The sequence below is a fragment of the Peromyscus eremicus genome, chromosome 1, assembly GCF_949786415.1.
Source record: "Peromyscus eremicus chromosome 1, PerEre_H2_v1, whole genome shotgun sequence".
Lineage (NCBI taxonomy): Eukaryota > Metazoa > Chordata > Mammalia > Rodentia > Cricetidae > Peromyscus > Peromyscus eremicus.
Genome location: NC_081416.1, coordinates 41,614,747 through 41,632,546, shown reverse-complemented (window position 1 = coordinate 41,632,546; position 17,800 = coordinate 41,614,747). Strand labels below are relative to the sequence as shown.

At 39.5% G+C, this 17,800-nt stretch overlaps 1 protein-coding gene across 1 annotated transcript; it reads left to right on the top strand.

The window, feature by feature from the left end:
- Positions 1-9,693: 9,693 nt before the first annotated feature.
- Positions 9,694-10,014, top strand: LOC131896849 (large ribosomal subunit protein eL42-like). Its single transcript, XM_059247660.1, has one exon. It carries the CDS (start codon positions 9,694-9,696, stop codon positions 10,012-10,014), a length of 321 nt encoding a protein of 106 aa, XP_059103643.1.
- The last annotated feature ends 7,786 nt before the right edge of the window (positions 10,015-17,800 follow it).

Here is a 17,800-nt window from a genome sequence, read left to right as displayed (position 1 = left end):
AGTTTCATGAAGTTTGACAGTTTTATGGAACAAAGGGAGTCATATCAGGGCAAGTTTAAAATACATTTGTGGAAACATCAGACGGGTAGTTACAGCAAGATGGGGAAGCCAAGTCTATAGGCCTAAAATGCTGTCTGCTGGCATTTTTAGCGTTTGGGTTAGTGGAAGCCAGTGGGCAAGCTAAGCCAATAGATTCCAAAGGCCAAAGGTTTTTATTTATTAATCACAAGATATTAGTTCTGGCACAGCAGTGGTGCCACGATCTAAAGCTAGCCCAAGGAAAGGTTTTGTCTCTGGACCTCTGGCATTCCAATCTCATCACAGTACTGAAATTCTGAATCAGTCAATCAATCCCTGTGGACACAGCTTCTTTTCAGCTTTCATTCAGAACACCTTGGTGAGATTATCTCACTTAACAGTTTTTCACCTCTCTCTCATAACCTGAGTTTACAGATGAGTAAAATGAGGACTAGTCTGTTCAAGGGAACCTTTCAATGTATTAATTTACAGTGAACTTTGAACTTATACTACATTAAGGATGAAACTGAAATAAAATCAGAAACATATTCTTATATGTTTATATCCCCCCTAAAAATAGAAAGAGTATGAGTAATTTGCTTTGGTTTATGATGTCAAGGGATAAAGTCTATCATGGAGTAGAATGCCTAGCAACAGGCAGCTCCATAATGGCACAAGCATGTGTCTGATACCCATCATCTTCTCAAAGCATAATAGAACATGCAGTGGAGACCAAACTAGAAGTACAGCACTCTAGATAATTCAAGGTCTCTCTGACTCAATTCCTCCTTCAAGGCTCCACCTCCTCAAAATTCCAGTCTCCCAAAAGAGCACCATCTGCTGGAAGCCAAGTGTATAAACAGAGGGATCTTTGGGAAAATACATTCCAACCTCAACAGGATACATTTTTAAAAGAATGCTGTTAGGTGAGTCGGTTGTATTAATATGTATGTGTTGCCTATTGACTGACATGTGTCTATGTAGTACTTGAATGTGTATATGCATGCTTAGGTCATGAAGAAGCTGTATACTCAAGATCTGTCATCTTCTGTAAGACATAGAGAAATAAATCTCAAACTGACCTGAGTAGTTCCACCCTGCTTGCTAGTTTTCATAATGCTATAAGGTACTGTGCAGGTTAATGGATAGAACACATATTGATGGTCTTATCCATCTTTGGACCCTGCATGCTACCATAATAGCCTGCCAGTAAAAATGAGTCCACTGGTATAATGGTGGCAAACTGTTATGGAGTAACTATATACTCTCTGATTGGATTTAGGCATGCTACACAGGAGAGAATTCCATGTCTGGTACTGCAATTCTGGTCAAAAGATCACAGCTTGGGGAGGTCATACTCTCTAACATACAATCTGCTAGTGTTGTTTTGCTAAATTGGCTATGCTTTCAAAATGCTTTCTAAATACATATGTTTATATTCATAGATTTGGGCTGCTCTCAACCTTTGTCAGAAAAGAGTCCGTGTTGCAGTAGTCAGTCAATGCAGTGACATATAAACTGGTCATAAGTTGAGTGCTCAAGGTTAAATTTACATCTTTAACCAACCTCACTGCTCCCACCCATACCCTCTTGTCAAGACTCAGGAACACAGCAAAAGAGGAGGTGAAAAGAATGTAAGAGCTGGAATATGGGCTATGACATGCTAGTGAAATTATGAATTCAGGGCAGCTGTGGCTATTTTCATATGACCTACACAAGATCAAAACTACACAGTCAATACTCTGGAATAGTTTATGGAAGTGCTCTACAGGCCCCACCTCTTACTGAGGAGCTATTGGCAGTTGGTAGCTGCTAGAGGAGGGAGAACCATTCTTTTTGAGGACGTGGACACTGGTAGGTTTCCCATGCTCCAGTGCATGTCCCCACACCCATGCACATATGGGAAGCACTAATTGGGCTTAATGGGTTATTAAAAAAATATAGAAGACATGAAGTTGATGTGTTGAAGGGCTATAGGAGAAATTGGAGAAGGGGAATAGGGTGGATATAATCATATTTCATTTTATACATGTATAAAATTCTCAAAGAATAAAATAAATAATAAAGAAAAGAAGTTGAGAACATGTCCCTTAACTAATAAATATGCAAATAAATATCTGCTGTCTTGCCTGTCTGAGCTGTTGCTGAGTTCAATTTGCATGTACTTCTTGAACAAGAAGTTTTGTTTATACTCTCCTTAGTTTTGTTTTGCAAAATCTAAAAGTATTAGACTTTAGTTATCTTAATAATATACCTTAACCCTGCTTCCCTGGGCTCTATGTCCATCAGATGAAAATCTACCAGACTAGTTCTTCAGGTACATATTCACAAATGCCGTACTTGTAGAGATGGTCACTTTTATCTGCTATTCACAAATTATCATCTTTATTTTAAGTTGTGGAGATTTTTTACATACCTGAGTACCTAATACTCACATGTGAAATAACACATCATATTTTAGAAGAAAAATTTGTGAGATTTAAAATATATTTTAAGTGGTTTTAGGAATATGCAATCCCCAATATAAAAATGTTGTTACTTTTTAATAAATTTAAAACAGTTAGGATATTATTTATTAGCTGCCTTTTAACACCCTGTGCCTCCAATCTACTGTCTTCTATTGCTAGGTTGTATAAAAAATAGTAAACATTATGATGGGGTATTTGACATAGTTATGAAAGAGGAAAGGTAGATTGAATACAGGTTGGAAATAACAGCCTTTAAGCTACATGATAGAAATCCATTTGTTTCTTTTGCTTCATAGTTACAACTTTGAAGATGTTCTTGAAAGATTCTATTGCATTATTAAAGGTATACTTAAAATTTTCTTATCCCTAGAAAAACATAAAAAAAACATAAAAACTTTTAAATAAATATTTTCAGTATATTAGTTAATAGAAACTAAAATTTCTCAGGTGGAAAAAAAACATAATAGTTCCAGAACAAGAAATGTTCATGCTCAATGTATTTTTCACAATAATTAGTGAGATTTTTTCTATCTTCTAGCAATTACATTAGATTCTTTTGGTTCAGTCTGAAGAAATAGTTCTGGAGTATTAATTGAGAGGATACATTAATTAATAAGTTATACAAATTAACAATTTAATTTAAATTATTGTAAGCTCTAAGAAGTGCAGAGAATGAAGAGAATATACTAATGAGACAATCTACTAGAGGGAACCATTGGGGTATAGTAATAAGAAGCTAATGTGTTTTCAATGGCCTAAAATAGTTTTTAGAAGTTTGTAAAAATCAGTCAAGATCTGATGAACATCCAGCTTTTAGAATGTGGTTAGTCCCCTCTGATATTTAGTAAAGACGAAATCTCAAACTAAAAACTTACAGTGTAATAAACAAAAGACCCTATCACTTTAATTCTCACTGTGTCTGAATTAAACAGAGATGACTCCTCGAGGTGGGTTTGTAGATAAAATAACACATTTTGTCAATATTAATTTCCAAATGTTAGGTTGCTATGATTTTGTAAGCAAATATTTGGTTAGACAGAGACATGACTGGATACACGTGGGCTGAGAGATACAGGACCAGCACAGGACTGTGGCTGTGAGCCTAACAGTTAGTCTCCAGGGCACCATGGAGGGTCCTGTCCCTGCCTCAGGGAGAGGGGGAATGATAATGCAAAGCACACTGTTATGCTAAAACCACCTGTGCAAGAAACTCGGGCCAAGGGTGATCTGCTTCCCTTCTACTGGATCGCTGCACACCCAGGAGTCTGCTTTTACAGGCCTGAACTGGAGTTGCAACCTGTACCCCCCCCCCCCCCCGGCCCCATGACTTCAGTCTATTACAGGAATCATCATGGGTCAGGACAAAATTCAAACTCATTCCACTAAAAGGGGTACTGACTGGTGTGATAATCTGTACTTTATCATTTCACTTAGTCTTTTACTTCTCCTTTTATTTACAAGTATCATCACTCCTGTGTGATATGCCTTAATGACCTTGCTTTAGTTTTTATATTTGATGGTTATGTCTTATGACTGTTCTTCATGTTTCTGTGCCCATTTTTTCTACACTCCTTACTCTTCTGTTGGAGAACTCCTGCAATTAAGGTTGCAGTCTACCATGTCCAGATAGCTCTCCGAGCTCAGTGCAAAATGGAGGACTTCCTTTCTCAGCGGGTCTTCCTCTTCTCCACTAACCTTATTTGAAGAATGTCTCTAAGCTCAGATGCTAGACCTTATTTGGAGGATGACCCTGCACAGAGCTCCCTGCAAATGCTGTATGACTCAACATACAAGGCCTGCTTTTTACTCCCATCCACATGATAATTAGGTGCTGTGTCATGGCCAATCAGCCCTACACTCCCAGAACCCTAAGAACACTTATATACCTTACCCCTGGAATGATAAAATGAGCTGTCTCTCTGAAGTTCTTTCCATCATGCTCACGGCCTTCCACACCCTGCTTGAAGCTTCTGCTCTTTTCACCCTGATGGTGGTCAATGACCCGCGAGGAAAAGGAGACCCACATCTTCTTCTTATGTACAAGCCATCTATTTTCTGACTTGCCTAACTTCATCTCTCCCCTTTCTCTTTTCCCTACCCCCTTTTATTTTTACTACAGACATCTAACATTTCATGATTTCCTTAATCTTTCAGCACCACAGACCCCAATAACATCCAACATGATCATTTTATCTTTTTTTTGTCATCCATTTTTTAATGTCCAAAGGCTAGCTCTCATCCTTATAGTTTCCCTTCCATTCTTAACTTTAATAATAATGAATACTGGTACCCAAAATTTGAGAGAATCCAACAAGAGTTATTATATAATATTATGGAAAAATGGAGTTCTCTCTTGGACTTAATGATCTTTTAATAAAGGAATTTAAGAAAGGACTTAAATGGAAGCTTACGGATAATTTGTTAGTGTCTGAAAGAAAGACCATAAGTCTGGCAAGTTGTAAATCTAGGCAGCTGCTCAAAAGAAGAGAGAGAAGAAGACAAGAAGAAATACATGCCATTTCAGTTAAGCTGGCACAGAGGTCAGAAACATGATGGACAAGTAGCTATAGTGCAGTGTGTGAGTGTTAGAGGAAGAGTAAGTGAGCCCAAAGTACCAGAAGGAGCATTTGTAGGGTCTGGCCAGGAAAATAAATAAATAATAAATCATAGATAAATAAACATGTGCACATGTGTGCATACATGTACACACACACAGAGAGGAAGAGAGGGAGAGAGAGGAAGGAGGAGGAGGAGGAGGAGAAAGAAAGAAAGAAAGAAAGAAAGAAAGAAAGAAAGAAAGAAAGAAAGAAAGAAAGAAAGAAAGAAAGAAAGAAAGAAAGAAAGAAGGAAAGAAGGAAGGAAGAAAAAAAGGAAGGAAGGAAGAAAAAAAGGAAGGAAGGAAGGAAGAAAGAAAGAAAGAAAGAAAGAAAGAAAGAAAGAAAGAAAGAAAGAAGCACCTGTCTGGGGCATTACTCCAAAAGGCAGACCAACTCAGCAGAATCTCATGAAGAATTATAAGGACTGTGCTGAGAGGGTTGGAATTCTTGGAAGGAAAAATATATTATCTCATTAAAGATTAATTATTCTTCCCACTGTTTTAGCATAACTTAAGGTACACCTACCTTCCTAGGGATGATTCTGCCTTTCTGAGAGGTAGTGGCTTAACTATGTCTTTGACCTTCTTAACAGGAATGTTAGGTCTCTATTTATGCCAGAGATTTCACCCACTTGACCAAAAGGAAAAAGTTTTCCCATACTGGGCCTTAACAGATGTAATGTCAACATCTTTGTGACTATTCTACTGTCCTTGTTCTTCTATGCTCCCTCTCCCAGGTACTAAAGTTAAGGGGACCATTTTAACTGGATATTAAATATTTAAACACTAAGACCGTCCAGCAGATGTGATGTGCAGCCAAGTCTGGTTTGACTGCTGAATTCCTCCAGTCCATGGGGGTAAAAGAGTCCTGGAGGGCTACTACAAAATACTCTCACTTGAACATTGCAAATACTTCAACTGAAAGACTGGCTGAAAAAGAAGCCACTACTTTATTTGTCCAAAGGACTCCAAGGTAAAATACCACAGAGGTAATTCACTGCAGCACTATTCACAACAGCTAAGCTAAGGAGCCAACTGAAGAGTTTGCCAAAAAAGGAATGGATAAATACTTGGCATGTTTCAATCCCCAGAACCACACAACCCATGCATGATGTGAACACCTGTAGTCCCAGTGCTAGGGAATTGGAGGCAGGAAAGTTGGGAGTTACAGACCTTCCTTGGCCTATGTAGCAGGTTCAAGGCCAGTGCCAACTATGTGAAACCTTGTCTCAGAAGATGAAGAAGAGGAAGAAGTGGAGCAGCAGAAGGGAAGATGTGATACATACTTGAAATTTTATTGACCCATAATGAAGAATAAAATTATCTATTTAGGAAAAAAATGAGGCAAATGAAGATTGTCATACTGAGTGAATTAGGTCAGACTAAGATGGAAAAATGGCCCACATTTCCTCTCATTTGTGGACCTAAGTTTTATATAGATACAAAAAGTCTTGCATGTGTGTGTGATATGAAAGGAGAGGGGAAACAATAGGAGTGCTCTCTCTCTCTCTCTCTCTCTCTCTCTCTCTCTCTCTCTCTCTCTCTCTCTGTATGTGTGGGGGGGGGATCTGTATCTGTGTGGAAATGGAAAGGATAAAAAAAAACTTAAAATTAAGGGATCTGAAGTAAAGCTTCCTGAAAATTTTATGTTCTAGAGTTACAACTTTTCTGAATGTCTGAAATTGTTCAAAATAAGAAAAAATTACAAATATATTGTTTGAAGAGTTGTACTAAATACAATTCCTGGCAGTAAAATCTTCATAAGTGGACAGCCATTAAAAAGCACTGGTTGTACTAGTAGAGGAACTGGGTTTGATTACTAGCACATGGTGGCTCACAACCTTCTATAACTCCACTCACATTGAATCTGATGCCTTCTGCCAGCCTCCACAGGCAAAACACCTATACACATAAAATAGAAATAAAAATAATGAGTATGTTTAAATTATCATAAATATCAAGTTAGAATTAAAATTTTCAATAAACAATGGGACTGAATCTCAAGGGTGTGGTAAACTAAGTAAGAAATCCCCTTCAACTTTTAATTCACAAGGAGAAGCATTTTTGTGTGTGTGTGCAGAAAAAAAATGGGAATTTTTCTTCTAGCCCTCTATCAATCTTCATGAAATTGTAGTAAATACACTCAAACAAGTATTATTTACATACTAGAAGAAAGAAAAGATAACATCAACTGGTCACATAAATGTGGAACTTCTACAGTACTAAAAAATCATAACATCTACTGATTGACAAATTAGAATATACAAGGTAATTCAAATTATGGAGATTGAGAAAAGGGGCAAACACTGTTTCTTCATGTGACACCCCAGAGAAACCAGTTAAATCAGACAGTGAGAGTCAGGAGAGATGGGACTTCAGTCACAAAACACAGTGTAAGCTGAAGCTAGGATTGCTGAGCTTGTGTTCTTCCAGATGGCTACTCTACACCATCTCCAATAATGCACAAAAGAAAATGGGGATCGTCTGTTATCCACTCAGTCATAGAGGACAAACACAAGAGGCAGCAGAGCCACTGTCCTGGGGCTTACTCAAACTCAGCATCCTTTACAGAACCCGTGGTTAAGACCTACAAGTTTCCTGTTATGAGCAGGAAGTAAATCCTTACGTGTTCAATCCACAATAATAAGACCAGATTTACTTTCATGAGGACCTAAAATCATTTAAAGACACAGTCCACATTTATATATGCAAATGCAATTATCAGAAAAACTCAAAATTAAATTATGATATAATTATAAGATATCTGTAGAGCAGGTGATATTAAGGAGAATAAGATTTATCTTCATCTTTTTTTAAAAATTTTTTCGTGGTTTTTTTTTTTTTTTAAGACAGAGTTTTTCTGTGTAGCCCTGGCTGTCCTGGAACTTGATCTGTAGACCAGGCTGGCCTTTAACTTACAGAGACTCAACTACCTCTGCCTCCTGAGTGCTGGGATTAAAGGTGTGCACCACCACTGCCTGGCTTGTCTTCATCTTTTACTGTCAGAACCTTAGCATATATTTACTATAGTTAATTAACTGAGCAATAGATCTGTAGATTGTTAGGGAAAAATGGTAAGTTCAAAACTTTCCAAGATCATGAATATGTGAAATGCATTAAACAATGCCATAGGAAAACAAACTAAAAAAAAAACAACAAATAAGTCAAAAGAACTTCATATGAGATGAGAGAAAATTTTAGATGACATTTATTACTCTGTCAGTTTATCATGTCTGTATTTACCTGCTCAAAGAAGTTACTATAACTATTTTCTATATTCCTTAGGATATTGTGATTTGTTTTATAATCTATTTCTAAAGAATGGGCCAAATAAATCAAACATATGCAAAGAAAACATAGTGTTTGTAGCAGATGTTTGAATGCAAAGATTCCTAGAAATAAGCAAAGGCAGTAATTATTGATTTTATGAGGCTCTACCTGGCTAATTTCTTCCCTTGCATTTCCATTTTCATGGCTCTTTCAAAATTTCTTCCCTTAGAATCAGACGTATACACTGGATTTGATGCCAAAACTCTTGAGCATTTAGGAGGCTGCCTTTAGTTGTGACCTGTTATTTATTGGACAGTGCTGTGGGATGTCGTTCTTTATGCTGTTAATATGTGTTTCTCTGATTGGTTGATAAATAAAATGCTGATTGGCCAGTAGCCAGATAGAAAGTATAGGCAGGGCAGGCAGATGAGTAGAATTCTGAGAAGAGGATGGCTGAGTCAGGAGTTGCCATCCAGACACAGAGGAAGCAAGGTGACAAGGCAGAACTGAGAAAAGGTATCAAGCCACATGGCTAAACATAGATGAGAATTATGGGTTAAATTAAGTGTAAGAGCTAGTCAGTAATAAGCCTGAGCTAATGGCCAAGCAGTTATAATTAATAGAAGCCTCTGGGTGATTATTTTATACAAGGCTGCAGGATTGTAGGTAAGAGATTTGTCCCAACCATGGGCCAGGCAGGACACAGGAAACCTTCCAACTACAGGACAGTCTGCAGCAAATCCAAGAGGCAGTTGACACAGGTCTCCCAGTATGAAACAAAGAGTATTCAGAGCAGGAAGTATGTATCCAAGGGTTGGAACGATTTCTGCCAAAGTACCCTTGAAATTGATGACTTCTAGGCAGAGTTAATAAGAGTTTTTATTGACAGTGTACCTGTGGAGCCCCTGAATGCCCTGCTTGTGCTCATGTCCAGTTCAATTATTGGTACAGCTGTTCTTGCTGTCTTCCCATTGGTGACTGGTGTGATGATTTTCATAGTGATGACAAGAATAGCTCATGTGGTTTCTAAAGATCTTTTTTTTTTTTTTTTTAATTTTAAGTTTTTCGAGACAGGGTTTCTCTGTATAGCTTTGCGCCTTTCCTGGAACCTCACTCTGTAGACCAGGCTAGCCTCGCACTCACAGAGATCCACCTGCCTCTGCCTTCCTAGTGCTGGGATTAAAGGTGGTTTCTAAAAATCTTAACACCACACAATGTAAACCTAAATAGGGAAACTAGACAGGAGTTTATTGATAATTTTTTTTCAAGTAAAAATGATGAATGTGGAACTTCTGTTGCTGGCCTTGCCTCTTTCTTTCTGTGCCTATCACTCCTGCCAACATGGTGAATGTTCCTGAGACCTGCCAGACATTCTTCAAGAAATGTGGCAAGCACCACCCCCACAAAGTGACACAGTACAAGAAGGGTAAGGATTCTTTGTCTGCCCAGGGAAAGCGGCGCTATGACAGGAAACAGAGCAGTTATGGTGGGCAGACTAAGCCTATTTTCGGCAAAAAGGATAAAACTACAAAGATGATTGTGCTGAGACTTGAGTGTGTTGAGCCCAACTGCAGATCAAAGAGGATGCTGGCTATTAAGAGATGCAGGCACTTTGAACTGGGAAGCAATAAGAAGAGAAAGGGCCAGGTGATCCAGTTCTAAACTGATCTTGTTATGAAGACAATACAATCATAAGCTTGTATTCACCTCTTAAAAGATTATAAATGTGTAGAAATCATTGTTTTCTATTTCAGTAGTGCATATATTTGGACATGTAATTTAGAGTCCATTATAGTTCAGTAGGTAAAAGCCCTCGCTGTACAAGCTTGGCAACCTGAGCACATGTCCTGAACCAAGAAGTGGAAGAAGAGAACTGACTTTAACATGTTGTCCTCTGACCTCCATAACCTCTGTCCCAAATGCATATACACATCTACATATATAGACACGCAATAATAATAATAAATATTCATTTCAATTTTAATGCGTAATTTCTCTCCCTGTTCATGTTTTTCTACCACATTCTTTCCATAGAGGTATTATACTTTCCAAAAATAATTTTTACTGTGTCATGGGCTAGATCGCAAACCCTAGAAAGATACAGAGCAGTTTTTCTAGTTCCATTGCGTTTTATTGAGTATGATTCTTTACACTATGTGAATTGAGGGGAAATTTTACAGTGTTACCACTAGATGGTGGTAAAAATCAAAAGATGGATGAAGCCAGAGTCAAAGTCTTCCAACAGAAGTAATCAATCATTTTGAAATAAATTACAAACGTGTCCATCAGAAACCAATATAAGTAGCGCATTGCCTTCTTACATAGCTAGAAATTTTCTAAAAATATGCACTGTCCTAATGTCAGTGTTTAAAAGCAGATTAGCTGAAAAACAGATCATGGAAATGTTGATGCCAAGGTGCTAAAGTGCAAAACCTAATGAGCCACCTGCTTACTTGTATTTGTGTTTTCATAAGCCCTCTAAAAGGATTCTAAGCATTTTGCACCATGAGGGAATCACACCTAACACAGCACAGCTCAATGCTGCCCTCGGTCAGCACATGATCGCTAACAAACAAACGTGGTGGGGTTTCTTTACTTTGTATCTTAGCCTTTTTCTTTCCGGCACTTTCGTCCATCTTCCTCTAACACATGAATAGAATAAACAACATTACGGTGTTTTGTAATGATTCTAATAGAATATCTATAACTGAATATATTTAGTAGTGTATTTTGGAAATTTTAAATAATGCCCCAGTTGCTCACTTTTTTTGTCAGCATTTTATTCTAGAGAGGTTAGTGCTGCTCTTAAATGTATGTGATAATCTGGGGAACTTTAGCCACTGTCTCAGCACTCCAGGCAGCTCCACAAACTTTCACAGAACTTCTTGAGGATCCCGTAGTACTTGAGCGAACATGTTTATTGACAGGAAAGAACCATGGAAGTGGGACAGCTCAACATACAGCTCTTACCCTGTTTTTAATCCTTGCCCACCTAGATAGTCAACAGATAATTTACCTATTACCTAAATTGTATTGTTTTAATTTTTATTTTATGTATGAGTGTTTTGTCTGCACATAGATATGTGCAACCTGTGCATGTAGTTCATGTGGAGGCCAGAAAGGGGTGTTAGAGTCACTGGAACTGGACTTAAAGATTGGTCTGGGCTTCCATGTGGGTACTCGAAATGAAATCCAGGTCTTCTTCAAGAACAGCAAATACCTTCAGAGGCACCTCTCCAACCTTTTACTTAAAATAGCTTTCTCTTGTGTCCAACACTGTGCATACAGACTAGACTAGACACTATTTCTGATTTTATGTATTTTTGAACTTGGAAAATTCTTGACTCTTTAAGTGAAGACAGAAAAGAACCAATAAAGAGATACAAAGTATAGATGGTCATAACAGTCTGGGAAGTGCTGTGTTCCACTGAATCCATCAAATAACAATGGAGAAAGAAGAAACAATGGGCAACTTGACTACATCCAGAATTAACTAAAACTCAAGCCACTGGGTACGGCTCTGAAGGATTTTCTAGCCTGGATCATTCTGCAGGCAGTCCCATGCTGATCTTAGCCACACCTGCTGGTGAGGTCTACATAAAAGGACATGGAAAAAGGAAGCCTTTGCCTTTTGCCTTCTTGTCCTCACTCTCACTAGCAAGTTCACTTACCCTGTTCCAGAGGCATTACTTTGCTTCACTGGTGCTAGAATCTACTTCTTCAGGATGCCATTGTACTGCCAGCAGTTCTCTAGGATGTCTCTGGGACTTTAGGAGCAGAATGGGACAGCCAGATCCTTGGCTTTCCCTTCAGGAGACAGTCATTGCTGGACTACTTGGACCATAGCCTGTAAGCCACTATAGTCAATTCCCTTTATAGTAAATTCATATATTTACTATATCATCATCAAAATGTATATATGTATATGTATATGAAATCAGTTCTCTTCCTCCTGCCTAATACAGTTGGCTACCTTTCTTATCCATCCCAGCACACCTACAGTGAGCTGGGCCGTCCAACACTAATTCAATCTGATCTGGCCCATTCTTCAGAGGAGGTTCCTCCTTCTAACTAACCAGCACATGTGGCAAACATGTGCTTCCTTTGTCATTGCAAATTATTCTGTGACTTCAGTGTACTCTCCCAGTGCAGAAAAGGCAGTTACTTTCCTCCAGTCTTCCTTCCTTTCTTTTCTCCCTCCCTCTCTTCTCCCCACGCCCTTGCGCTTTTTCCTTCCATGTACTGTGCCTCATCTTTTCTTGCTTCACCCTCCCTCCTTCATGCTCTTTTTTTCTTTACTTTCATTTGAAAATAAGCATAAACTACAGCTTTTCTATGAAGGTGTAGATAAGTTTCGTGCACACTTCTTTGATAGTTTCTTAGATTTTATTAGATTTGGAAAGACCAAAATAGAGCTCAAAATTCAGACATCTGAAAGCAACATATGTAGATGTTAAACATACCATATCCGTGGCATGATGGTATTTAAAAAAACAAGAGTTGAAACATTTGAAATCAATTAGCTGGTTTATATACTGCCAACACAAATGTTCCAATGGTCACGGTCTCCACAAAAGTGCTACCACACTCATTGTTTCCAGATAGAGAAAAGAGCCTATAATTATATTTCCAGTGCACTGCCCCAAACACTCTTTTTCCAGAAGGATAGTTTGGTTAATGACTCAGCCTGGGGCTATGCCTGAGTTTGTGTAGACTTCTCTTTGGGGCCTCAAATATGTGCAATTCTTTTTCTGTCTCTGTGTATGTGTGTGTTGGGTTTTTTTTGTTCAATCACACAACTTAATTAAGCTGGAATCACTGCTAATTGCATAAAAGCTACATGTTTATGCCAAAATCTATGAAATTCATATGGAATTTTTGTCACGCAAATAAGAAACAAATGTTATGCCCGATATAATAAGAAAATAAGCTGCTATGTGAGTGACGAAGGCTGGAGAGAGGGAAGCCACATTCCCTCTCTCATTCTAGTTATTAAAGTGGTTTATGCTGTGCTGGGGCCACTTGCATGCTAGACAACAAACACCTCCTCTCTGCAATCCCCTCTGTCTTCCTCCAGGTGGATACCTGTGTGTCTCAGAGCTCCAATCATGCCCAGGTCCTACAAATTCTTCTGTTCATTCACACTGTTGGGTCCCACATTTTTCTTACTTAGAGTTTCTATCACTGTCAAGAAACACCATGGCCACAGCAATTCTTAGAAAGGAAAACATTTAACTGAGTGGCTTACAGTGTCAGAGGCTTAGTCCATTATCATGGCGGGACATGGTGGCATGCAGGCAGACATGGTGCTGGAGAAGGAGCTGAGAGTGGAGAAGGAGCTACTTCTTGACCCCATAGGCAACAGGAAGTGATCTGTGACACTGGGAGTGACTTGAGCATATATAAGACCTCAAAGCCTGCCTCCACAGTGACATACTTTCTCCGACAATGCCATACCTACTCCTACAAAACCACACCTCCTAATAGTGCCACTCCCTTTAAGGGGGCGTTTTCTTTCAAACCACCACATTCATCATCTATCTTGCTGGCATCGCTGGGCATAGCCAGCATCTTCCTTTCCTTCTCTAGTACCATGTCTACTTATAGCTCTGAATTCAACATCATTGGCAATAGCAGTACCTCAGCAATTCTTGCTATGTAGAAACATGCAAGCATTTTGCTACTCTTTCTTTCTCTTATATTTAATATTTCCATTTTCTTCTGTTATTTTTCATGTTCTTCCTGCTCATACATTGTCTTCATTTGTATTCCACATTGTCAGAAAAAAAGGACAGCTGCTGGGTAATCATTACGCTGCTATGAAAACTAGAACTATTAGATTTGACAATCTGCAGAAGTAAGAACAAAGGTCATATAACCCATAGCATTTTACTAAATATGAAAATTGGCATCACATTTGTCTTCCTAGGAATAGGAAATGATGTGAGGTTTCTCATATTATAAGCTGTGTCATGCATTATCATATTAAAGGACAATGTATTGCTTAAGAATGTGACATCGCCCCAGGCAGTGGCAGCTGTATGTTATAATATTTACTGAGGGTTTTCTAGATTCTGGATGCTGATATTCTCATTTATTTATTTTTTTTATTCATAATCACCATTGTCCTCATATCACACTAAAACATGGACAGTGAGTGGTTGGGTTGGGGCCTCGTCAATGAGAAGAGGCCTCAGTATGAATCAAATTTCCAAACTGAATGGAGTACATTTGTGAAGAAGTTCTCCTTAGAGCCAGTTTTCAGATCTAGAAAGTAGTCAGGATGGTAAATGCAAGAAGGCACATTGTTTTCCTGCCAAGACCAATGAAAAGATTTGGAAAGGAGGACCCTTTGGCCACTGAGCCAACAACCCTAATACACAGTGCTGTACATAGGGAAGGACCATTTCCATTTGACTGGTTGCATTTGCGGCTTCCCTGCACTATTCCTAGCCCTGTCTTTCTGGCCCAGACTGTAGAAGGTACATAGGACAGGATAAAATTTCCTTCTTGGACAATGCACCATTTTCAAGCTAATTCAGTCTGGAGCCAAGTTTAATCATTCCAGGGTCTGTGCTATCTACAACAAAGTGGATATATAAGAACTGACCAATTATATTGGTTGACCCATTATTACAAAGTATTTGATCATTTCAAAACATAGATTTTTTTTCTTCCTTTTCTCTTACTTAGTTTAATATAAGGTATTCTTTTCACTTTCTTGCTAAGTATCAGTCACTTGAGCACCACTACATGTAACCTTTACAGAATTCTAAACAATCATAAACACATTGTTTTACTAATGGACACTGTAGCTTAGAAAAGAAAATTGCTACCTATAGGCAGCTTCTGTGATTTTTAAATGAGAGTGTTCAACCCCACCCACCCCCCCATAGACTTCTATATTTGAAAGCTTGGTCCTTAGTTATTGGAACTGTAGTGGGAAGGATCAGGAGGCATGGCCTTGTTGGAAGAGAGGTGTCACTGGGAGTGGCCTTTGAAGTTTCAAAAGCCCACTCCAGACCCAATCTCACCCTCTGCTTCCTGCTCAATGGATCAAATATAAGCTCTTAACTGCTGCTTTAGCCTCAGACCTGCCTGCCTGCTCCCCACCATGATGGTCATGGACTCCCCCTCTGAAACTGTAAACAAATCCCCAAGTAAATTCTTTCTTTTCTAAGTTGCGTTGGTCATGCTGTCTCTTCACAGCAACAGAACAGTAACTAAAGCAGTAACTAAACTAATAAGCAGTAGAGATTTAACTGGAGTACAGTGCCAGTGCCACCGTTGTGTGACTTCCTGGGAAGATGTGAATAAATGTCCATTATCCCAGATAACACACTGATGACAAAGAAGGACGACTCTCAAGTCTAGCTTAGTCAACCTGTAAATTTACTGGGGTCACTTAAAAGGGCATGAGTGATTTAAGGGGAGACATATCATGAGCAAAGGTGGCCACTCTCAAAAGCTACATCCCTAGAGCGCCCTGATCAGGAAACTTACCTAGCAGGACTGGATCTCCTTCTCAACAATTTTTCACTGATTTTCTAACCTTGAGGAGGAGACTTAGTATCAAGCACTTCCTGAACTTGTTAGTTTGGTTTACTTCTTGGTCTTGTCTGTTTTGTCTACCGTCTGAGTCTTTACGAGCTTCCCTCCTTCCTCTCTGCAAGAGGGAAAATTTTCAATTTGAAGGAGAAAGCTTCTGCTCAATGCCCCATCCCCAGGCCCCCTAATACTAAACTCTTAACAAGTATTAAAAGTCTCTTTTCTTCTCCATCTTCATGGATGGTTGTAGAGAAATACATGATGATTAATCTTCAGGCAGCTTTCACATACCTCTGAGCTATAAGGTATTATATATCAAACATAAAATCCCAACTCTGACACCAATTATAGTTTCAAGGTATCCAGTGACATGAGTTATAAGTGAGAACATAAAGCTAATTGTTTTTCTAATTCTAATTCTATAATGGATAGTCTAGTTTGGGTGGTAGATAAGTGCATCCAATATATTTAGTACTGAAAGAGTAAGATTTAATGTGAAGTTTCATAGTTTCCACTTCAAATGGGAGTTCTAACTATAAATAAATCATTAAGTTGCGTAGACTTTGGGTCTGGTTAATTTTAGCATGTGGTGGTTTTATTTATTTGCAAGTATTTTATAGTAAAGATTATACATTTTCCAACTTTCTTTTTACTTATTCTTTGTGTCTCTCACATCATGGGTCTTGATCCAAATCATTTCCCTGTCCCTTTATATCCACTCTCTGCCCTTACAACCTCCACCTCAAAAATAAAATAAAATTTAAGAGAGAAAAAGAAGAAAAAAAGCAGAAGAAAATCAATCTCGTCATGGAAACTATAGTGTGACTCAGTGAGTCACACAGTAAACTCTTTTATCCATATATCTTTACTTGCAAGTGTTCATTGCAAAGAGTCTATTGGTCTGGTTCGAGGCCTCTGGTTTTTATTACACTAATTGATGCTGGGCCCTCACTAAGAGTCTTCTTGGATATCCTGTTGCTGCCCTGTGTAGTGAAGGTCCTGCAGCTTTGGGTCTACAGGATTAGCCCCTTCATGTGCTCCAGCAGACCGTAGATGGATTGAATGTCGGGGGCGGGCCAATTTGTAACCCTAGTTCTGGGCCTGGGTAGTTGCAGGGTTGGTCAGCCTGCCCGCTCTCCCCTGTTCTCGGAGTGAGCTCTCCAGAATTGCTCTGATTAGTTCACCCCTTGCAGCAAAGAGCAAGAGACAGAGCCAGTTCTCCTGCTTTCGTGCCTTCAGGGTCTGCTCTCCCACAACTACATCACCAAGGTCAGCTCTACTATGTTGCCCAGCAGAGGTGGAGGGGCCACTCTTCCTAGAGTGCTGCAGCTGGTGAGGAGCAGGGCCAGCTCTCCCACTCTTAGGAACTCAGGGCCAGCTCTCCCACCTGCCACAGGCAGTGAGGGGCGGTGGGGCATAGAAAAGGGCCAGATCTTCCACTCTCACATTCTCGGAGCAGGTTCACAGGCACCTCTATCAATAGGGTAAGCTCTACTCTGCTGCCCAGGGGAGGTACAGGGCTCGCTTTCCCTAGTGCTGCAGCTGGTAAGAGGGAGGATCAACTCCCTTGCCCACCACAGGTCGCAGGGGAAAGGGGAGGAGGGCATCCTTCCCTGTCCATGCCTCCGCATAACATGGGACAGCTCTCCCATGCTCACATCCTCAGGGCCAGTTCACCTGGACCTCCACCAACAAGGTCAGATCTACCGTGCTGCCCAGGTGAGGACCACGGCCTGCTTTCCTGATGCTGAAGCTGGTAAGGGGAAGGGTCACAGGTGATGAGGGACAAGGGGTAAGGGAACATCTCTCTCCTGACCATGCCTCCACCTAACAGACGAGTAGTGGGGACAGCCCTCCCATTTTACAACTTCCAGGCTAGCTCACCCATACCACGGCCAAT